The sequence below is a fragment of the Artemia sp. Qi Xiang Cuo genome, chromosome 15 (assembly GCF_049724085.1).
Source record: "Artemia sp. Qi Xiang Cuo chromosome 15, ASM4972408v1, whole genome shotgun sequence".
Taxonomy (NCBI): Eukaryota; Metazoa; Arthropoda; class Branchiopoda; order Anostraca; family Artemiidae; genus Artemia; species Artemia sp. Qi Xiang Cuo.
Window position 1 is genome coordinate 64,212,445 of NC_142808.1, and position 23,834 is coordinate 64,236,278.

Below are 23,834 nucleotides of genomic sequence, written 5' to 3' on the forward strand. Positions count from 1 at the left end.
CTTGACTTTTTAGAAAGGCCTATGTAATGGGAAAGTACCAATTTTTTAATGGTATAATGATGAAAATGGCCCTAAAATCAATATTGAAAATTACCTTCCAGAGCTGGAAATAAAGAGAAAATGCTCTTTAAGTTTTGGGTACTTGTTTATTATACCGACCACACTCAAGAAGTGAAGTTAGGTTAATCATAACAATTAGTTAGGGTATTCAATAAAATATACCAAGTATGATGAAAATATAATACTGCAGTAATAAAATTTCGGAAACTACAACATAAAATTATGAAAAGCAGGCCTCCCAGTAAGCATTATATTAAATACCTAACCAACTCTATTAAATATCTAACTAAAATATACCTGCATAGTAGTTTATCTCACTCAAGCTAAGCCAATTACCTCCTATTGCGCACAGAGAAACCAGTTTTGAACGGATCAAAAGCAACAGTTTGGTCGGTATAATACACAAGTGCCAAGTTTCGCTCTAAGAAAGTAGGCCTACAGTGATATTAAGAATAAAATTTGAATAATTGTCAAGGTAATAACACCATATGATCCCCCCCCCGCCTTATCTGAAATCTTTTTATTGTCTTTTTTTCCTGTTAAATCTTGTATTTTTATATTTCAATTGGTAAATATTGAATAATTCACCAAAATGGCCTAAAATTAAAGTGAGCATACCACTCAATGCTTTTTTTTTGTTTCTTCCGAATAAAATGATTGATTTTGGCGAAAATAAATTTTAAACCCCTTATGGACAATCAGAGATGATACCTTTTTTGTCCTACTTTAGATATCATTTTTTATTAAAGTGATTTGTTTGTGGGTTTGCTGATTTATTAGGCACTGGTGCATTATATCTAACCCACCGCTATACACGAAAGAAGTCAAGTTTGGTTAATACTAATAAAATAAAATAAAATAGGGTGAAAATGTAATAGTTTAGAAACAAATTTAGGCTATATATTTGCAAATTAAAGGGGTGGGGGCATAGCATAGCCTATATTAAATACGTCACCTAACCTAGGTACCTTTCCCCCCGCCCTAAACCCCAAAAACCAACAGTTTAAATATTGCAAACGCGATAAGAAACCACGCTTTGCCATCGATTTAGATAGCAAATTTCCGTTTGACGGGTTTCAATGTCTGGTTTCCTTGTACAGTCTATAGTGCTGGGTTAGATATAATACAACAGTACTATTTATTTTAATAAAAAACATTGATATCAGCGGGCCTCAAAGCCCAAACAAAAACCATAGGCAGCGCAATTGTGCTGTCCAAGTAAAGACACAGGATAACTCAAAGCAATACCACAGTATCAGTACCGTTTTGGCGTCTGTTCAATGCAGTGCGATTCATTCCAATTTGGATATATTTAACCCATACCGTAATTGCAGCGAAAGAGACTGTCAATAAGCGATAAGTTGTTCTTCTTGTGTTTTGTTAAGTAGGGAATTGTTTTAGTGAGGAAGAAAGAAAGGGGTGAAAAGGGAAAGAAGGAAAGGGAAAAAGAGGAAGAAAAAATGGGGAAGGAAGGAAAGGAAGAGACCGGAAAAAGGGGATTTTTTTTTTTGTTTAAGGGATATGTAATATGGGGAAGGCAACAGTGTGTTTCAGTTTTAGAGCAGTACCAGAAAATATAGCCCAAGAGATTTTAGAGCTTAAATACATCGATGGCTAAAGCCTCTAAGACGGAATCCTGAAAATGTGTGAGTGATAGATTCTGATGATTTTAGAAAGCTTAGTATAGTCTGTGTCACGCTGGCGTCCCCAGTTATTGCAGACATAATGTGCGAACAATGGAAAGATGAAGACCTAAAATTTAATTTCAATAACGAAAGATATCCTGTTACGTGCGACAGAGTAGGGAAAAGACCAGTTGTGGCTACTCTGAGGCGCGTACCGGGCGAGGCAACAGAGCAGGATATCGCAGCGGTCCTTGCAGGCTATGGAGAAGTTTTAAATATCCGGAGGAAAAAATACGAAGGAATAGGACTAATTGAAGTTTTCACTGGCCGAGCCACAGCTTTGATGAATTATTTGAAAAAAACTACGTTTTCTAAAGAGTTAAAGAGGCTGAGTTACAAGGTCGAACCTGAAAACGTACAGGGATTAGGAGGCACAGTTGGGGGGCTGCCGCCCCCCAAACCCCCCGCTTTCGCAGCCTGTAAATAAATAAAAAAAGTTTTTTAAAGTGAAAGTAAGGAGCGACATTAAATCTTAAGACGATCAGAAATTATTCCGTATATGAAAGGGGCTGTGCCCTCCTCAACGCCTCGCTCTTTACGCTAAAGTTTGACTTTCTCACAACTCTTTTTTTAAACAATATAAACTTTAGCGTAAAGAGCGAGGCGTTGAGGAGGGCACAGCCCCTTTCATATACGGAATAATTTCTGATCGTTTTAAGATTTAATGTCGCTCCTTACTTTCACTTTACAAAACTTTTTTTATTTATTTACAGGCTGCGGTAGCGGGGGGCTTGGGGGGCGGCAGCCCCCCAACTGTTCCTCCTAATCCCTGTACGTTTTTAAGGTTCGACCTTGTAACTCAGCCTCTTTAACTCTTTAGAAAACGTAGTTTTTTTCAAATAATTTCTGCACGTTTTTGTACAGTTTATTACTCAAGGGTCGACCTTGTAACTCAGCCTCTTTAACTCTTTGAAAAACGTAATTTTTTTCAAATAATTTAAAAAAGAAACTGAGTTTCTTTTTAAAGTTTAAATTCAGTATATAAAAAATTTGCTCTGACAGGGAATCGAACCCGGGTTTTCCGCCTGACAGTCTGGAGTATCGACCGCTAGACTAAACAGACACAATTGTAATTGTTTTTTAGTAAATCGAAGCTAATTTCGACGCAAGCAAATTCCCACGAAACTTGATATTTGGTTTTTGGAAAACAGGGAAGGAGTAATCAGATTGAGCTGAAATTTCGAGGATAATCTCCCAGGCCCCAGGAAAGCTGATTCTCTGAATTTCAGCCAGATCAAACAACGTTACAGGGGGGTTGTGGTGGGAAAAATTAACATGGGCTAATATAGGAAAACAAGGTTTTTCGTAAATGTAAATTCGGGGGATAATTTTTTCGGTCTGAAAGTATCAAAAGACCCTAACAGGTCGAATTTTGCTTCGAATGAGTCCTCATTCAACCGGATCCGTTGCCAATTGTGGCCTGTAGGCGTGGCTAAGAAAAAAAAATGAATTTTAAGTGGCTATATTTGTTTTTTGGAAAACAGGGAAGGAGTGATCGGATTGAGCTGAAATTTCGAGGATAAGCTCCCGGGCCCAGGAAAGCTTAACCTCTAAATTTCAGCCCAATCGGACAACGTTAATGGGGGGCTGTGGTGGGAGGGTCCAAACTTCCGGCCCAGTTTACCCCATGAAGATAAAGTCGGAGGAGGATGAAATTTTGCAAGTTTTTAGTTTGAGCTTGGGCTACAAAATGCGATTGCCGCCGTCTCTCTGTGACCTCTAGGACCTGAAATTGCTTAACATTGTGGTGGGTCACCTCTTTATAGAGGCACAAGTGTGCCTCCTTGATATAACAAAAGATATTCCTCCATCAATCATGTGGAAAAATGAGAAAATATTTGTTCGTTACGAAACGCAACCCAAATTGTGCTTTATCTGCCATGAGGCTAGCCACGAAGCTGAGCACTGCCCAAAAAAAAGAAAAACTCGAACTGGATCAGTGGTTTGGAACCAAGAGAACAGTAGATCATTAACAGATCACCCCGATTTCCCCCCACTACCACCAAACCCCACGAATCACCAAAAGCAGCAAAACTTGCGAGGAATCACTCCAGTAGTTTCAAAAACGCCTGACTTTCGAACTCCAGAGATCCAAAAGCTTACCCCGTCACAGGCAGTAGATAAGGTCCTACAAGCTGTAGGAAACTTAACCAACGAACAGACCACAAACCAAACAGAAAAAGCCCCGAAAGTACAGAAAACAGGATAGCAGAGCCTAATGGGGAAGTAACTAAAGAGAAACCAAAAAGAGAAATCCAAAGACTGATAGCAAAAAGAAAAGGCACAGAAGACTTAATGCAGGGCATCAGTCCTTCCTGCCCCAGAAAAGAAAAAGGAAACTCCCAAAAGACAACTAAGAAATTCTTCACTAATAGAAGAAAGTGAGAGGCCTGAAAAGAAAAAAGGGGCAAATATACCTGCAAAGAAATGAACTTGAACGTTAGAACATTGAACTTAAATGGTTTAAAGCAGTTGAAGCGGCAAGAAATGTTTTTAGATTATCTAAAGAGATCAAGCTGGGACATCCTAGCCATACAAGAACTAGACACTCCGAAAATAAAAAACTTACAAAAGTTACGATACATACTTTTCACCACAGGTACAACACATGACATTGGCTTTATTATAAAAGAGGAATTAAAAGTGAATCAAGAGGATTTTGCATACGAGGAAGATGGTAAAATATGTTCTATGAAACTTAGTGGAATGACCCTTGTAAATGTACACATGCCATCAGGCACCAATAATGCAAAGGAGAGAGTTTTTGTAACTGAAACAATACTACCAAAGTACACACCACCAAATGAAAAAATAGTCTTACTGGGAGATTTTAACTGCGTATTAAGAGAAGACGACATTTCGGTAAAAAATAAGAAACTTGCATGTAGACGTATAAATGAAACGCTTAAAAAATTTATTCGGACTTGCAGTTTACTAGATGTATGGATAGAAAAAAATAATAGCATATCTTTTACAAGAGTGGGAACTCGCAGCGCAAGCCGTATTGACAGAATTTATGTAGCATCCGGGATGGAAAAATTAATTAGTCAAGTAATACACGAGCATGTAACTTTTTCTGATCACTATGCTGTACGAATGATTGTTGGAAAACAAACAAAAGATCAAATAATAAAGCCTGTTTTTGGAAGCTGCACCCAGACTCGCTTAAAGATAAGTGGGTAAGGAATCAAATCAAAGGAAAAATCCTGGATTTTATGGAAAAAGAAAAAAAATCAAAAAGTCAACTGGAGAAGTGGTTGAAGATGAAAAGGGAGATAGCAAATTTCATACAAAAATTAGAAAGAAAAAGAAAATCAGAAAAAACGACACATGAGCGTCACTTGAAAAGAGTTCTCACACAACTTAAAGCGGAAATAGATGGGAATGAAAACAGCACTATTATCGAGCATCAGGAAATTAAAAATGAACTAAAAAAACTGGAAAATGAGCGTTTTGAACATTGGAAAAAAAAAAACAATTGACTAAGCGAAATATATGTAGGGGAACAAATTAATCTAGCTATAATCCAGAAAGCAAAAACAAAAAGAGAAGAAAATATAATGAAACGTTTGAAACAAGATGATGGAAAAATACTCGAAGAAGAGACACAAATCCATGTGCAAGTCCGGGACTACTACCAAAAGATATATAAAAGAAAAAGAATCTGGACATTGGAGGGTTTTTTTACAAGGTTTTTGCGTTACTAATGAAGTAGCCGACCATGAAAATGTACTTTTATGTGAGAATATCACGGAACAAGAACTAAATCAAGCTCTGAAAGAAGCAAAGAGCAGGATAGCACCAGGGAAGGATGGCCTCGGATATCAGTTTTACAAACTCTTTTATAGTGAAATATGTGAAACGCTTTTAGGGGCGATGAATGAAATGATATAAAAAGGAGCAGAGAAAACCCAAACACTAGCAGTGAATACTTTGGTCCCAAAAAAAGGAGACCTAGAGAAACTGGAAAATTTGAGACCGATTTCGCTACTGCCCTGTAATACTCGATTAGTTTAAAAAATATTGACTAATCGTCTAAAGAAGATTATTGGGAAGCTATTAGGAGAGACTCAATACGGTGGGATAAAAGACCGGAAAATACAGCATATACTTAGAATGCTGAGAGATCTATTCCTTGAAAAATAAGAAGAGCTTTTAAAACGTGAATTTTCGTAGATATTAATCTGCATAGATTTAATTAAAGCATTTGACTCGGTAGAGAGAGAAATTTTATGGTCTTTGATGAAAGAGAAATTGTCTATTTGGAAAGAGTTTATACATTTTTTTAAGAACCTATATATAAATGCTACAGGCCAGATTGTTTTGAATGGAGAAAAGACGAGACCATTCCCCTTTGAAATTGGTTTAAGACAAGGAGACCCGAGCTCGTCGTATCTTTTTGAGATATACCTTGATCCTTTAATAAAATATATTGAAGCACGTATTACAGGTATACCCAGTCGCGAGGCAAAGGTACTCAAGTCAGCGGCTTATGTAGACGACACAACTTTCTTAGCGAATGGATCTCAAGATGTACTGGAAGTAACTCGAGCCCTGAGATGGTATGAACAACATTATAAGTTAAAGATCCACAAGAAAAAGAGCAACATGCTACCTCTAAGTGATAATGAAAAATGGAAAAAGAGCTTGGAAAATTTTTCTTGGTTACCAGTCGTGACGTCGACGATAATACTTGGAGTTAATATTAGCACAGAAGGAAACATGTGGCAGAAGGCATGGTCTAAGAAGGTAGCAGAAATTCACTACGTGCTAAATGGCAATGAAAAAAATCGGTCTTTAACAGTATTTCAAAGAGCAACATACATCAACATGTATTGCATCCCCCGACTCCTCTATCTTGCACCCATAACCCCCCTCCCGGATTCCCTGGCGACAGAAATTGAGAAACATATTTGGAGGTTTGTATGGCATGGTAAGGTTGAGAAACTAAACAAGGGAATGCTCTATCAACCTAAAGATAAAGGTGGAAATGGAGTTTTGTATTTTCGGTCAGCCTGCAAGAACCTCCTAATAAGAAATACCAATGACTCCCTAAATGGAGGAAATCATTCTATTTTAACAAGAGAGTGGCTAATAAAAGCACTGAATGAAGAAGATTTTCCAGAAACAAAGATCCCAATGTATGCACGAAACATTTTTAAAGTTATACAACAGGCAAAAGAAACTGGCCTGTTAGAAGTAGAGGAAAAAATGAAAAAACATGAAATTTGAAATTTGCTGAAATTGACAGAAAATGAACCAATTTATCACGTAAAGGAAAAAGAACCTTTTTTAAATTTTGAAACAGCATTTAGTAACCTCCACGCCTTCCCCATGGAAACAGAGGTGAGAGAAGTTATATTTATGATAATATATAGGATTATGCGATCTAGAGATAGAATTGCGCGTTTTATTAGAAGTGAAAACCCAAGGTGTCACCTCTGTTCAGAGGTGGTACTAGATGGACTATCTCATGAATTTTTGGAGTGCCAGAAAAACGAAAATATTTTTTATTTTGTTTTTGAGATAGTAAGAAAATTAGGTGTGAGTATAGAAAGTTAGGAGGATAAAAAAAGGATTATAAAGTTAGATATAAGGGGAAAAATGGAGGATAAAAAGAAAAATATGGTGTTTTTTATAGTAGGAAATTTATGCCGGTATGTATGGAGTAGAAGAAAAAGGAAGGAAAAAATAAATACCGATATTTTTAAAAAGTTTTTGGATAAAGAAGTAGATTTTTTGAGAATAAGTAATAGATTTGAGAAATATTTTGAAATGAATAATTTCTTAGACCACATTGCTTTTCCATTAAAAACAAAAAAAATTTTAAACAAGAAAAACGGGTTTTAATTTTCTATGAAGCAGTGAAATACAAAACAATTAATTATGTGAGTTTTGTTTCTTATTTATTTATATTTTTTCTTTTGTTTTTTTTCTCTTTATGTGTTTAGTATGTTTTATTGTGATGTAAGTTAAGTTTTTTTTTATTTTTTTTTTTTTTCCGTTGAGAAAGGCTCCCGGATGAGGGGCCGAAATATTCGGAGCTTTTGTGCATAATTAATTGTTTTGTATTTCACTGCTTCATAGAAAATTAAAACCCGTTTTTCTTGTTTAAAAATTTTTTTGATTTTGAAATGAATATTTATTAAATTATGTTTTATATATTTTAATTTTTTTTTTTTTTTGGAATTTGAGCAGTTGAAAAGGGTTTTTAGAAAATGAGAAAATAAAGGAAAAAATTAAAATAAAAAACTTTGTCTAAGTGTTGAGGGTATGTTTGTGTAAGATTATGTTCAGACAAAGTTTTTTATTTGGGCGTTTTTGAGGTAAGAGAGAGTAATTTGGGAGGATGGGATTATAAGTTAAACAGAGGGATTTTGGAGGCAAATTAAAGTTTTTTCTTGGAGTTTGATAGTTGGTGCCACCGTGGAAGGGGTTCCCTATATCGGAAGGGCACCCTGCAAAGCGGCTAGGCAGATGTTGTATTAATGTTGGTTAATTGGTTGTAGAATGCCCCCAAATGAAATCTTTAAAGTATTAACTGCTCAAATTTATAGTTTAATTGTTATGATAATGTAAAGTTAAAAAAATTAAAAAAAAAAAGAAAAAAAAAAAAAGAAAGCAATACCACAGATTGTGTAAAATGATTTAGTGAAACATTCCCCACACTTAAATAGCAACCATATTTCAAATTTGAAATTAATCGAAAAATAAAGTTAGAATTATTAACTTATCCATTCGGCATTGTTTGGGAAAGAATATCCAGAAAATCTGGACAATTCTTGGCAGCATTGCAGCAGAAACATTAAATTAATTAAAAATTGTCAGGGATACCAATTGGAACAGAAAATTGACTCTTATAATTTGAAATTTACCCTCCCCTTTGTATCTTTTTAAAAAAAAAAAGAATTCTATAGAAATTACACAAACTTCTGGTTGCGCAGACAAGCCTAGGTCTCAAGGGCGTATCCAGGAGAGTGGTTAGGGAGTTTAACCTCTTCCTCCCAAAATGCTTGTCCGATTCTGTTTGTAAAAACTTAATAAAAATGCAAATAAGTGCTTTGATGCGTTTTTTTAACATGCCCCAAACAAAAATCCTGGATATGGACTTGCTAGGCCTTTCTGCCCTTCCCTCACTTGAGGGTAAATATATTAGCGGACTATTTATGATTCAAGAGATAAGTTGGTTTCGAGGCTATCATTCAATTCTGACTAAAGAGGTAAGTTTGAACTTTATTCCCATCCCCCACTGTGCAAATATATACCCTGAATTGGGGTATATATATATATATATATAGGGGTGGGGTAAAGATGATTTCCGACACACATAAATGTTAAATTTGCATTCAGGATGCGATACCGACAATAAAGGTGAGTTTATTTCTTAGCTACCTGAACAGTTCGTTAATATAAACATTACCTGGCCTGTGTAACAAAATGGCAGAGATAATACGAATGTCTTTTTTCACTATTCACTTACCTTAAATTTTTCCAAATATCTTCAGAATAGCCTCACAAACAATATAGATTTCCTTTATGAAACAAGTTCGCAAATGAATTGTCCGAGACTTGTTTTCGTCTACTGTTGGTTGAAGAAACGGCAAAACCAGTTTTTTCAAGCATTTCCTTTTGCGTTTCTGAGAAGGGGTTCATTTACAAGATCTTTAATTTACCTCAATAGACTATAAAATTTATAATTTACATGAATTTACCTGACTTATAAATGTCAATAGACATTTATATGATCTAGCTAGGGAGAAAGTGGATAATCACTTTTTGCTTTTTTGCGCTCTTTCCAAATTCAATAATTTTTCTGGAACAAATTCTATTTTGAGCCTTTAAATTAACTCAAAACAGCCCATAGTAACCAAAAGTTTAAAAATGTGTTTCCAAAAATAACTGTCTGGTGAAAAAATTATCATTTGTAGCCGATACAGGATTGATATTATTATTTCTATTAGTCTTGATATTTAAATGTTATTTCAAAACACATTTGTAGGAATTTCTTAAAAAGAGCCCGAAACCCAAGGCCGTATCACGGAGAGGCTACTGGGTTTGAAACCTCCATCCTCGAAATTTTTTCCAACTCGTAATAGAACAGCAAAAATTAAGGGGGGAGAAGGATAGTTCTTTAAATACAAATGAATATTAGATTTGGATTCAGGATGAAAATCTGATTCTAAAGGAAATTGTATGATGAAGTCTAAAATATGACAAAAATTGTTTATTTCGAATTTAGGGTTTTCAGTCTTTAATTGGCTCCATTTTTTGAAAATGCAGTTCCCATTATTTTAGAAGGATATTAATTCATAAGAAGAATTTTCCCTAAATTTGAGAAATAGATTATCAAATCTATAAACTCTTATTGTTCTTGATTGAGCAAAGGTATAAGGCTCAAAGCACTTCCTGTGAATTTATTTTGACAGTGCCAGATATAGGGCTATTGAAGCGATTGGGTCCCCGTGCTGCCATCAAAATGAACAATGCATTGGTTTTCGAAATTGTGAAATGTTCTTAGCAATGCCAGTAAGCGTTGCTTCTAGAGAGAGATCATTTTCTAGGCTAAAACCATTAAAAAAATATATATGATATAAAAAATAATCAGAACAGACTAAATTATTAAGCAATTATGTTGATTAAAAGTGAGGAAACGAGGAAAATATATTTTAAAACCGTTTTAGGAGCATTTGCAGAACAAAAATTTAGAAATATATACATTCGCGTGCCTATATTCGGTGATGTAAATTTCACATGTGTTCATTGTTCTCGATATCCACTATGAATGACGACAGAACATGCACGGTACTGTTCTGATGACAAAGAGACGAAATTACGCCCCTATTTTTAGTGGGGGGCTAGGACTATGGAGGGGTCATATCATCACTAAAACCATGGATATTGGACCAATAAACTATGATGAACAAAATGGCTATCTAAAAATGTTGACTGGGTGACTTTGGGGGGAGGGGGCCTGCAGGGACGGGGGCTAGTTACCCTCCAATCTCTTTGGTTTTCCACCATGCTGATTGCAATAGTACACTTTTCATTTTGATCCGATGCCATTTTGGAGAGGTTTCAGACTTTTTTCGAAATCACCATAAATTTCTTTTGGCAATAAACTTTAACTTTTAAGACAAACCGTCTCCATTCTTGAATCAGTGCCAAATGGCAATTTTGTTTCACTAGGTAGCTTTTTTCTAAACGCGGTTTTTAACTTTTGGTTGCTATGGGCTGTGGTTCGCTCTTTACTAGGTTGCAGCTCCCGTTGCAACCAGGATTTGGAACTTGCTAATGGTGGAATTTATAGGAAGGAAGGACGTATATATGTGCAATATCTTTTATATGAGCTACTAAAAATGATGATACCAAAACACCACATAACAATACGCCCATACCGATACGCGTGATCTCAATATTTCAGATACCAAAACAGCGTACAAACCTTTCCCTAGGGGCTATGGAGGGTCATATCATCACTAAAACCATAGATATTTGACCTTTAAACTATGTTGAACAAAATGGCTATCTCGAATTTTTCTCGAATTTTTGATTGGATGACTTTGGGGGATAGGGGGTCGGTAGGGCGGGGGGGCTCTAGTTGCCCTCCAATATTTTTGGCCACTTAAAAATGACACTTACAAACTTAATTTTCTTTCAAAGAGCTATTACACATCTCTCTATGACGCTCTGGCCATCCCCTAGCCCTGCTAGAAAAAGGAAAAGAAAAAAAAGGTAGACAGAACAGGGCTACCGATGCAGAAAGCGATTTCCTTTGTTGTTCAAGAAGGGGGACTATAATTTCCCTGTCTAAGGTTTTAGACCATGCTGATTTTAATGGTGCACTTTTCAAGGGGTTTCAGACTTTTTTTTTGAAATCACCATAAATTTCTTTTCGCAATTAACTTTTACTTATTGGACAAACCGAAATAATAGTTACTATTCCTGAGTAAGTGTCAGATGGCCATTTTTGTTCATAAGGCAGTTTTTTTCAAAACACGTTTTTCAACTTTTGGTTACTTTGGGCTGTGGTTCGCTCTTTTCTAGGTTGCAGCTATCGCTGCAACCATGATACCTTGCCGGGACATGCTTTAAAAATGAGCAAAATGACTGAAAAAAACAACAGCGGATACAAATACCGATATTTCCGATACGATACTTGCGACACTAATACGCACGATAAAAGTCCGTACGATGTCGAGTCAACTATCATCAATTAACGCCCATCCCCAGGGAGTCCAGAGAGTTTTATCATTATCAGAGTCATGTATATTGAACCACGGAATTATGCGAAATGAAATTGCCGTCTAGTGATTTGTATTGAACTTGTTGTGGGGGAGGGGGCCCGTAAGTAGGGGGGATATTTGCCCTCTAATATTTTTGGTCACTTAAAAAGGGCATTTACAAATTTGATTCCCTTTCGAATGAGCTATTACACACCCTTTTATGATGCTCTGGCCACCCCCTAACCTTTCTAGAAAAAAAAAAGAAAAAAAGGGAGACAGATCAGTGCTACCCATGCAAAAAAGTCATTTTCCTTGGTGTTCAAGGTGGGGGACTGTAATTATCCTACAAAAGGTTTTGGAACATGCTGGTTCCAATGGTACACTTTTTTTCGATTTGACGCTATTTTCAAGGGGTTTCAGGCTCTTTTTCGATTTCACCATAAGTTTCTTTTCACAATAAACTTTTACTTCTAAGATTAACCGAAACAATAGTTACTATTCCTGATTCAGTGTCAGATGGCAATTTTTCTTCACTTGACAGTTTTTTTGAAAACACGTTTTTCAACTTTTGATTACCATGGTCTGTGGTTTGCTCTTTACTAGGTTTCAGCTGCCGCTCCAACCATGACTCTTCATTATTCGATTCAACATTGGCTATTATGCAGTAGGGTACTTTCAATTGTTTAACTATATTTTTAAATTTAATTTTAGATCCTGGTTTTGGCATAATGATGTCGGGATCTTCACATTTTTTTTTTCATGATTTTCAATTTTTTCTTGTTTATTAAAGCGTCTTCCACAGAATGTACATAGATGAATTTTTCATTTAGAATATACAGAATGTACATAGATGAAATTTCCATTTAGTTTATGAAACTTGAAACGAACAGAAACCATACAAAAAACTAAGGGAGCCACTTTCTGCTCAATACCTTACTCTCCACGTCAAAATTTTTTAGTAAATTAAATTTTTTTTTATTCTACATAAACGGCCTTCGTATTCCAGAAATCGTTCTGAGAAGCTTTAGACGAAACATAAAACCTTAACGTACAAGGCAAGGTATTGAAAAGAGGAAAGCTGCCCTCATGAATGGAATAATTCCTGTTCTGGATAAGTTTTAATATTACTCCTTCATTTGAATTGAAAATTATGTTGTTTTTTTAAATTTAATTTCTAATCGCTTATCAAATAATGCCGTGGAATCCACCTGCCCTCACCATGAAAAATTCCCCCCAGAGTTGAAGTGTAGAATAAGAGTTCGCTGAAAATAACAACTTTAATACAAGGAATAACATTTAGCAGTTTGCGGTAACGAACTGTAAGTAAGTAAGTATAAACTGTAAGTAAGTAACGACTTGGCTCAATAGTAACTACAACTGCTATAAAACACAGGATTTTGGCAACATTAGATATATCACAAGAATTGATATTTTATGCTAATTAAAACATTATAAAGATCACTAAGTTTAATATTGCTCAACGAAACCAAGAGATTGAGGGGAATTGCCTGATTTTTGACAAAGAGGGGAAACACACCCAAAGAGCAATCTTAGCGAAAATCATACCATCAGATTTGGTATATTGGAGAAAACTAATGTCGAGGTTTCAAGCTCCTATCTGCAAAAATAAGGAATTATGTATTTTTTTGGTAGGAGAAAGATTACAGATGTGTATTTATTAATTTCCTCCCCGTGGGGATACAATCCCTAAGGGTGATGGTATCAGACGAATGATATAAAAAATTAGGGGGAGTAGAAAGGCCTCATGAGCTCGTGACAGCACACCATGTATGGGCATAGAGTCCCTAGGGAGAACACCTGTGCTGTCAGTCCGACGGGGGCACCATATATGGGCAAGTAATCCCTAGGGGAATGGATTTCCAAGAAATTGGTTGCGTAACCTAACCTAACCTCATGAGCTCGTAACGGGGCAGCATATATGGGCATAGCCTCCCTAGGGGAAATGGATTTCCGAGAAATTGATTGCGTAACCTAACCTCATGAGCTCATGACGGGGTAGCATATATGGGCATAGCCTCCCTAGGGGAAATGGATTTCTGAGAAATTGATTGCGTAATCGATTGGGAATTTTATTGATCCGATAACGGGAATCAAATCACGTGTCTCCTTCTAAGCCAATCAGAGGGATGGTTACATATTAGCGGGAGAGGATTGCAGAGAATATAAGGAAAGGATTTTTGCTATAGTTTTTTTATTAGTCTGTGAATAGAATTCAAAGGAGTGAGAAATCACTAAGTTCTTAGTTAGCAGTGTGATAACATGACTGAACAAGTTGAGTTAGAAATATCCTTTTATTGCAACTGTTCTATTTTTAAAGGTCATTTTCATGGTTTTGATCATTCTCATGAACCTACTGTTTGTTCAGACATCAAAGAGGCAGAGATAGATGAGAAGAATCTAAACGAAATGAAAAGAAAAATTACATATAATATGGAGAGAAATATATATCGATCGCAAGTACGCTCACATAAAACAAGGTTTGATATGACAGAAAAGGAAGATCAAATGAAGAGACTGGGAAAAGAGGGATGTCTAAGTAGCGTGAAAGACAGCAGTGAAAGCCCAATGAAAAATGTGTATAAAGCAAGATATAACTCTGAATATTATGATGAATATGTTCTAAGAGAAGAGAAAAAGTGGCCATTTAAGAGACAACATAAGAGGTTATTCTATGGCAAGGATTTTAAACAACAAAAACCGTGGTGGAAGAGTTCTCATATATGATTTAACGATAAATCTAATTATTGATATGTATAATGAGTTTTATATTATAATCATACAATAAATTAGATTGTACTATTTTAATTTTCACATGTTAATTATATATATATATAGAATAAGGAAGTCATCAGAGACTTCTGTGAATGAATAGTTCAGATTGAATAGATCAGCCTTTAGAATGATATCGATCCTCAATCAAGTTTTCTATCAAAGATAAAAATAAATCATTCTTCAAATATTTATTCTTTTGCTATATCAATATTTATTACAGTTTTCAAGTATATTATCTCAGGTTCAATTATTTGAACCTCGTCTTCTTCCTCCACTATCACAATATCTATGAGAGAGGGTGTCTCCTGAGACACCCTCTCCCCCCTCCCCTGAGCCCGCACCAATTTGTGGATATCATTTGTTTAGAATAAACTATATTTTTTACTAGAAATAAATATTTTTAGCAGTCCTTAGACAATATGAGATAGCCAGATCTGTAAATTAGATAACTGTAAACCCATTTTGCATATCATTACTTAGAATTAACTATATTTTTTGCTAGAAATACTTTGTCCTGTAAATTAAGTGTATATAAACCCATTTTTTGCCTAGCATTTATTTAGATTAAACTATACACAAAACACTATCCTACCTATAAAAACTAAGATATAAATTCCCAACATTTAATTCTATTGAGCAATGTCGAAGCGTTGGATCTAATTTTGTAAAACAATATCGTCAGTTTTGTACTTGGTTTTCAAACCCCTATGTATTTAATGTCTTTAGTCTAGCTGCTCTATACTTTTAGTGGAAAAATGCCCTCTTGTGGAAGAAAGTTTTTGTCACTCTAGCAAGTTTATCACTAGATATAAGTTTACATAAAAGTCAAGTTTGAACAATTATTCGTTATTATTTCTGGTCGTCCTTGATTTAGTCTAGCTGCTGTTTACTTTTAGTTGAAAAATGCCCTCTTTTTTCAGATTTCATATTCAATCGTTTAATTAAATTAAAACGGTTTAATTAAAACAAATAGAAATAAATAAAAATAAACAAACTTCTCTATGCAAAAAAATGCACGTTGAGTCCCTTAAAAAAATAACGATTCCTCTTAATCACGCTTTACGACTCTCGCTTTACTCCTCAACACAACCACATCCCTCAACCATACAAGTCACTATTTAAGAGATTCCCCCCTTCCTCCCCAAAAGCAAAGCTACCTTAACCATACAAAAAAATCAATAGATAAATAAAAAAAAAACAAAAAAAAGACAAACCGAGATAATAATGATAATAATAAAAAAAAAAAATCTCAATTATTAATAAACTCTATTTATTGAATATTCAATAAGATATTTTTTCAAATTATTTTTAAAAGACCCAAGAAAGTTCCTACATCTCAGCTCTTGTGGAAGCATGTTCCACACTTTCGCGCACGCCACATCCGGTGCAAAATCCGACCGTACTGTAGGTGTTCGTCTCACCAGAAGGTTTGAGGCATATATCATGTTCCTAGGATGATGTTCTGATACAAACGGGAATAGACTATGGAATGGTGATGGAAGCAATCCGGAGAAAAATTTGAAAACGATAACTGAGCACGATAAATGATAAAGTGATTCACGGGAAAGAAAATCGTCCATATTTACGATTATTTTCAGGGCATGTTTGTGGATTGAATCAAGCCTTTTCACGTGGGATGTGAATGTTGACTGCCTAATTGACGCACAATACTGTAGATGACGCTTGATAAGTCCATTATAAAGTAGACGAAGGGTTTTTTGAGGGAATGTGTGTTTCAGTTTCCTGATAATGCCAATATTACGGGAGAGCTTCAGCTCCACAGCGTGGATGTGATGTACGAAGGATAAATTTTCGTCAAGGAGTACACCTAGGTACCTGGCACAGCCAGTTTTCGGTCGTCTGATCGTTCCTCGAGAAGTCGTTATTCCCGATACCTCTGGGCGAAGAGGTCCAATCCTTGAGAAGAAGAGAGTGCAAGATTTGTCAACATTTATTACAAATCGATTGGCATCCATCCAAATGTAAGTTTCTTCTAAGATGACCTCAAGTTTACTCTGGAGCGCTGACATGTCGGTGTCACAGGAGACTATTGTAGTGTCATCCGCGAACGCCACAAGTTCATCCGATTCATCATCGTTGCTCGAAAATTCTGGGTCGTAACATTACTTACAGTACCTTGAAATCCTGGAGTTAGGGTTCAGAACGCTACTTAGGTTATTCACATGAACCAGGAATAACAGAGGGTCTAAGATTGAGTCTTGTGTAACAGTAAAGTTGACAATGATGTCTTTCAGCGGATCTTCTCCTATAAAAACACGTCAGCTACTAAGGTAAGACCGGAACCATCGTAGAGCTTCTCCTCTAACCCCAATGTGCTTTATTTTACCTAATAGAATTCCATGATCCATACTGTCGAACGCCTTTTTTATGTCAAGCAAAATAGCGGCTGGCACAAGTCCCAGGTCAAGTGCTTTATTAATGAATAGGCTTAGTGGTGCCAGGGCATCTTCCGTCGAGTGTCCTGGTCTGAATCCAAATTGGCGTTGGTTAAGGAATCCCTTAGCTTCCATAAAAGAGTAAAGTTGGTTCTTCATAGGTTTTTCGAACACTTTGGAAAACACCGAAAGAATAGAGATGGGTCGAAAGTTAGACGGGTCGTCCTGAGGGCCATCTTTGTGGAGGGGAATTATTCTTGCCTTATTGAAAAGTGATGGAAGCACGCCCATCTCCAAGGAGAGGTTTACCAAATGTGTTAAAGGTTCTACTACGGGGGGCAATACTGCCTTCAACACTTTAGTATGGACGCGGTCAAATCCAGAGGCAGATGCTCCCCTCAAGCCTTTGACAATCATAGAAACATCCGTCGAAGTTACAGGAATGAGTGCCATCGACTTGACACACGCTGGGCCCAAAAAGTCCCTGTAGGACTTTCTGGGGGGTAGCGCTGTGTTAGCCTTTCTTTTCCAACTTTGGTGAGGAAGGAACACAGAACTTTAGCAAATTTTGCTGGTCCAATCCAGGTTCTTCCATCAACTATAATTTTGTATCGTAGTTCAGGCTGTTGGTTTTTTTGTCATAAAACTGAATTGACTGTGTTCTATATTTTTCTTCCATCCTTCCCACTTTCGGCTAGCCTTTGATTAAAGTAATCCCTTTTAGCTTTTCTGAGAACAGACCGTAGGCATTTCTTATAAATTTCATAACTCCGCAGGCTAGCTATATTTGGTAGATTACGGTATTTCGCCCAAAGATTATTCTTTTTATTGATGCACCTGAGTAAACTTTCTGTAACCCACGGGCAAATTGGTGCGTTTTTTCTTCCTCGTTTCTTTATTTTTTCTTTAAAACAACATGCCTCATATAGTGTTGTAAATGTACTGTGGAAATTTTCAAATCCTTCATTCAGATCTTCTTTATCCATAACGCTATTCCAGGTCATTTTTTCCAATTCCTCGTTAAGTAACCGTAAGTTTTCTTCACTCAGATCTACAACCGGACTATCATCTCTAGTTTTTGAAAATGACCTTGTTGACTTTGATGTTTTGAAAACGGTACATAAGGGGAAGTGGTCTGACATGTCACTGAGGATTACTGAAGCCGAGAGTGGAGGTAGAGTAGAAAAAATATTTTCTATTAGTGAATGAGTACTCCCAGTTACTCTCGTTGGGATAGTTGTTGACGGGTAAAGATTAAATCCAGACATAAGAGTGAGAATATCATTAGCGCTATTAGTTAGGGGATAGGCTAGGTTGATGTTGAAATCACCCATGATGACCACATCATGATTCTGTTTTTCAATCATTTGGTGTGTTTCCAATAAATATTCCGTAAACGAAGAAACAGAACCTGACGGTGATCGATAAATTTCTCCAACGATTACCTTCCGTTGTGAAGGAAGGGACATATCAAGAAAAAGTGACTCAAAAATACCTTCTATATTTCGAGTCAGTTTGCCATTAACACAGACTGGGTATTCGCTCTTTGTGTAGATTGCCAATCTTCCTCGTGCTGACTCTTGTCTGTGTACAAAATTCGATGTATACCCGGGGATATCTACCAGGATGTCAGTCTGCCTCGACAGGAATGTTTCACACAGTCCAAGAACGTCAGGTCGTAATTGTCGGCACATGGTCATTACATCTGTCACTGACAAACATAATCCTTGGCAGTTGAGCTGAACTATACTGAGCTGAGATTCAGAGCATCCCTGGGGCATACTCATTAACTGAATATATTTACTTCGAGGAAATTAAATTTCACTAAAAAAAGAACAATTATTTTCATTACTAATTACACTATCAAAAATTTCTTCCAAATTTAAAAACGACTTTTCTAACTGTTCAAACTTTTTTTGACCTACTGGCAAGGTAGTTGGCATCGGGGATGAAGTCAAGGAACCCAAAACTTACCCAAAACTCTCTAGGGACTGTTGTCGCATCTTGGAGCAAAGCGGAGAGCCGTGAGAAATGTACACATCCAAATGAACTTCATTGAAACTGCAACAAAAAACTGATGTAAACAAACGTGGATTAACACAAGAAACACAGAAAATTGGAAAATGAAACATTTCTGGAAAACAAATCACTGATTTCGGCAAGCGTCAAAAAAAAACTAATTCATCAATGACAATCTTTCACGTTTCCGCTGCTGTAGCCCCAATAACAAATAGTAAAAAAAAAATAAATAAAAAAAAAATCTTAACTAATTTTATCATATTTTTCCTTCATCTCTTCGACTACAGCAGGCGGAACTATCAGACATCAACAAACAAATCACACTAAAATCATTTGAAGCATCAAAGTCGGTATCGTCCGGTTCGGCGGGTACTGCCAACTTTAGCGGATCAAAGCAGTCATCTTGAGATTTGGTCCATTGTAAATTTCGCGTCTTTTTTACCTCTAACCACATTATTATTCCTCGCTGAACAACACGAGTTTCTGCAACCTTTTCTGCTGTCAATTTAGAACTTTTCAGCTTGTACCCGAGCGCTTGTAATTCTTTTCTTTGTTTACTGGTGTCAGCTGGCAAATCTGTTGACACACTGAAACCCGTTTTTTTCAGCTTTCCACATTCTTTCATAATAGCTGAGCGTTCAGTGTCTGAGAGGCTAATAAAGATAGGCTCGATAGCTTTCTGCTTTTGTGAATTAATTCGAAGGCTCGGCCCAGTTCCAGATTGGGAGGGAGCTGTCTTCTTAGAAATACGATACAATGTACCCATACTTAGCTGATCAGCATCTGTAATTCCAAGCTTAGACTGACAAAATGTCACTACAGTTCCTCGGAGATTTTCTGTTCCTTGCGGAGCTTCAACACCGTGAATAAGAATGTTGTTTCTTCAAGCGTACATCTCCGATTGCAGGGCAGTAGTCTTGACATGAACCAGCTCAGTCCTTAGCAGTTTATTTTCTGCTCTCAGTACTTTATTTTCATTTTGAAGCTTTGAAATCAAACTTTGAAGCTCGTCCATACGGCGGTCAAAATGGTCTTTCGTCACTGACATATTGCTACCAATTAATACCGCACTGCCTAAATAAAACTAGAAAGGCATTGAGTGATACTTACACGCAAGGGCCCCTTTTATGTAATAAATCCAGTTATCACTCGGGGCCCACTTTCGTCAAAAAGAAAATTCTCCAAAAACCAGCTTGCAGTATCCTTTCAGTATAACACTGTTAAATTTCGGTATAGTATCCTTTCACTATAACACTGCGATTTTTTTTAATACGAATTCATTCACTTGGCACGGAGAACCTCTCTGCGTGAATGCTCGGAGGTCACTCTAACCACTTTTTTTCTTGTGGAAAAAAAGTTTTTGTCACTCTATCAAGTTTATCACTAGATATAAGTTTACAGAAAATTTAACTTTGAACAATTATTCGTTATTATTTCTGGTCGTCCTTGATTTAGTCTAGCTGCTCTTTACTTTTAGTTGAAAAATGACCTCTTGTGGAAAAAAAAAGTTTTCGTCACTCTAACAAGTTTATCACTACATATAAGTTTACAGAAAATTTAAGTTTCAACAATTATTCGTTATTATTTCTGGTCGTCCATGATTTAGTATAGCTGCTCTTTACTTTTAGTTGAAAAATGCCCTCGTGTGGAAAAAAAGTTTTTATCACTATCAAGTTTAACACTAGATATAAGTTTACAGAAAATTTAAGTTTGAACAATTATTCGTTATTATTTCTGGTCGTCCTTGATTTAGTCTAGCTGCTCTTTACTTTTAGTTGAAAAATGCCCTCTTGTGGAAAAAAAAGTTTTGTCACTCTAACAAGTTTATCTCTAGACATAAGTTTACAGGAAATTTAAGTTCGAAAAATTATTTACTATTATTTCTGCTTATGTTTTATTCAGTCTAGATGCTCTTCTATTTTATATGGAAAATACTCTCTTGTGGAAAAAAAAAGTTTTTTTCACTAGAAAGATTATACCTAGACACAAGTTTACTAAAAATATGAGTTAGAACAATTATTCGTTATTATTTCTGTTCGTGCTTGATTTAGTCTAAAAGCTCTTTACTTTTAGTTGAAAAATACCCTCTTGTGGAAAAAAAAGTTTTGTCACTCTAACAAGTTTATAACTAGATATAAGTTTACAGAAAATTTAAGTTTGAACAATTATTCGTTATTATTTCTGGTCGTCCTTGATTTAGTCTAACAGCTCTTTGCTTTTAGTTGAAAAAAATGCTATCTTGTGGAAAAAAAGTTTTGTCATTCTAACAAGTTTATCCCAAGACATAAGTTTACAAAAAATTTAAGTTCGAATAGTTATTTGTAATTGTTTTTGGTCATGCTTTATTCAGTCTATAATCTCTTTGATTTTATTTGAAAAATACCATCTTGTGGAAAAAAAAAGTTTTTTTCATTCTAAAAAGTTTATAACTAGATATAAATTTACTTAAAATTTGAGTTTGAACAATTTTTCGTTATTATTTCTGGTCGTCCTTGATTTAGTCTAGCTGTTCTTTACTTTTAGTTGAAAAATGCCCTCTTGTGGAAAAAAAAAGTTTTTGTCACTCTAACAAGTTTATCACTAGATATAAGTTTACAGAAAATTTAAGTTTGAACAATTATTCGTAATTGTTTCTGATCGTCCTTGATTTAGTCTAACAGCTCTTTAATTTTAGATGAAAAATGACCTTTTTTTGAAAAAAGCTTTTTTCACTCTAACAAGTTTATATCAGGACATAAGTTTAAATAATATTTAAGTTTGAAAAGTTATTTGTTATTGTTTTTGGTTGTCCTTTGTTCTGTCTAGCAACTCTTTAACTCTCTTTGAAAAATGCTCTCTTGTAGAAAAAAAAGTTTTTGTTACTATAACAATTATATCACAAGACACAATTTTACAGAAAATTTAAGTTTGAACAATTATTCGTTATTATTTCTGGTTGTTCTTGATTTAGTCTAGCTGCTCTTTACTTTTAGTTGAAAAATGCCCTCTTGTGGAAAAAAAAGTTTTTGTCACTCTAACAAGTTTATCACTGGATATAAGTTTACAGAAAATTTAAGTTTGAACAATTATTCCTTATTATTCCTGGTCGTCCTTGATTTAGTCTAGCTGCTCATTACTTTTAATTGAAAAATGCCCTCTTGTGGAAAAAAAGTTTTTGTCACTCTAACAAGTTTATCACTAGATATAAGTTTACAGAAAATTTAAGTTCTAACAGTTATTTGTTATTGTTTTTGATCGTCCTTTATTCAGTCTAAAAGCTCTTTAATTTTATTTGAAAAATACCCTCTTGTGGAAAAAAAAGTTTTTTTCATTCTAAAAATTTTATAACAAGACACAATTTAACTAAAAATTTAATTTTTAAAAGTTATTCGTTATTATTTCTGCTCGTCCGTGATTTAGTCTATCTGTACTTCAATTTTATTTTAAAAATGGTCTCTTGTGGAAAAAAAAAGTTTTTGTCACTCTAACAAGTTTATCACTGGACATATGTTTACAGAAAATTTAAGTTTTAAAAATTATTCGTTATTATTTCTGGTCGTCTTTGATTTAGTCTAATAGCTATTTACTTTTAGTTGAAAAATGACCTCTTGTGGAAAAAAAGTTTTTGTCACTCTAACAAGTTTATCACTAGATATAAGTTTACAGAAAATTTAAGTTTGAACAATTATTCATTATTATTTCTGGTCGTCTTTGATTTATTATAGTATCACTTTACTTTTAGTTGAAAAAAATGCCCTCCTGTGGAAAACAAAAAGTTTTTGTCACTCTATCAAGTTTATAGCTAGACATAAGTTTACAGAATATTTAAGTTTGAAAAATTATTCGTTATTATTTCTGCTCGTCTTTGATTTAGTCTAACAGCTCTTTACTTTTAGTTGAAAAATGCTTTCTTGTGGAAAAAAAAAGTTTTTGTCACCCTAACAAGTTTATCATTAGACATAAGTTTACAGAAAATTTAAGTTTGAACAATTATTCGTTATTATTTCTGGTCGTCCTTGATTTAGTCTAGCTGCTCTTCACTTCTAGTTGAAAAATGTCCTCTTGTGGAAAAAAAAGTTTTTGTCACTCTAACATGTTTATCACTAGATATAAGTTTACAGAAAATTTAAGTTTGAACAATTATTCGTTATTATTTCTGCTCATCTTTGATTTAGTTTAACAGCTCTTTAGTTTTAGTTGAAAAATGCTCTCTTGTGAAAAAAAAAGTTTTTGTCACTCTAACAAGTTTATCATTAGACATAAGTTTAAAATTTTGAAACGGACACATATTATTCAATATATGAAGAAATAGCTCCCTTCCTCAATTTTTGTTCGTTTTGAAATTTAATGCAACTCCTTACTTTCAGCTGAAATAATTTATTTTTATTTAATTTCTTCAATTTGAAAAAAGACTTAAATTTCTAATCGTTTTTCAGGTCACTCTTGAAATCTCTCTTCCGTTGAAATATTTTCCAGAAATTGAAACACGCTGAAAATTTCCAAGAACCATTTTCCCGCAACATTGTTTAAATTTTAATTTATATTTCCATCATAGTATTCTCAATCTTTTTTAGGATGTATGGCGTGTGTGGGGACTCACTCTTGAGGAGGAAGAGGAGCTTCTAGCTACGTGTACTGAAATTGATGCAAGTGAGATTACACTTGAGGAGGAGGATCAG

The 23,834-nt window shown here is 35.1% G+C and overlaps 2 protein-coding genes across 2 annotated transcripts; both read right to left on the bottom strand.

Moving 5' to 3' along the window:
* Positions 1-16,017: 16,017 nt before the first annotated feature.
* On the bottom strand, positions 16,018-16,791 carry LOC148943983 (uncharacterized). The gene has a single exon (XM_089101312.1). The coding sequence runs from the start codon at positions 16,789-16,791 to the stop codon at positions 16,018-16,020; it is 774 nt and encodes a 257-aa protein (XP_088957438.1).
* Positions 16,792-17,819: 1,028 nt separating this feature from the next.
* On the bottom strand, positions 17,820-18,938 carry LOC148943984 (uncharacterized). Its single transcript, XM_089101313.1, has one exon. It carries the CDS (start codon positions 18,936-18,938, stop codon positions 17,820-17,822), a length of 1,119 nt encoding a protein of 372 aa, XP_088957439.1.
* Positions 18,939-23,834: the final 4,896 nt, after the last annotated feature.

What these genes read in the sequence shown, in the direction of transcription:
- LOC148943983 (XM_089101312.1), bottom strand. Translation starts at nt 16,791, where the DNA reads ATGTCAGCGCTCCAGAGTAAACTTGAGGTCATCTTAGAAGAAACTTAC.
- LOC148943984 (XM_089101313.1), bottom strand. Translation starts at nt 18,938, where the DNA reads ATGCCCCAGGGATGCTCTGAATCTCAGCTCAGTATAGTTCAGCTCAAC.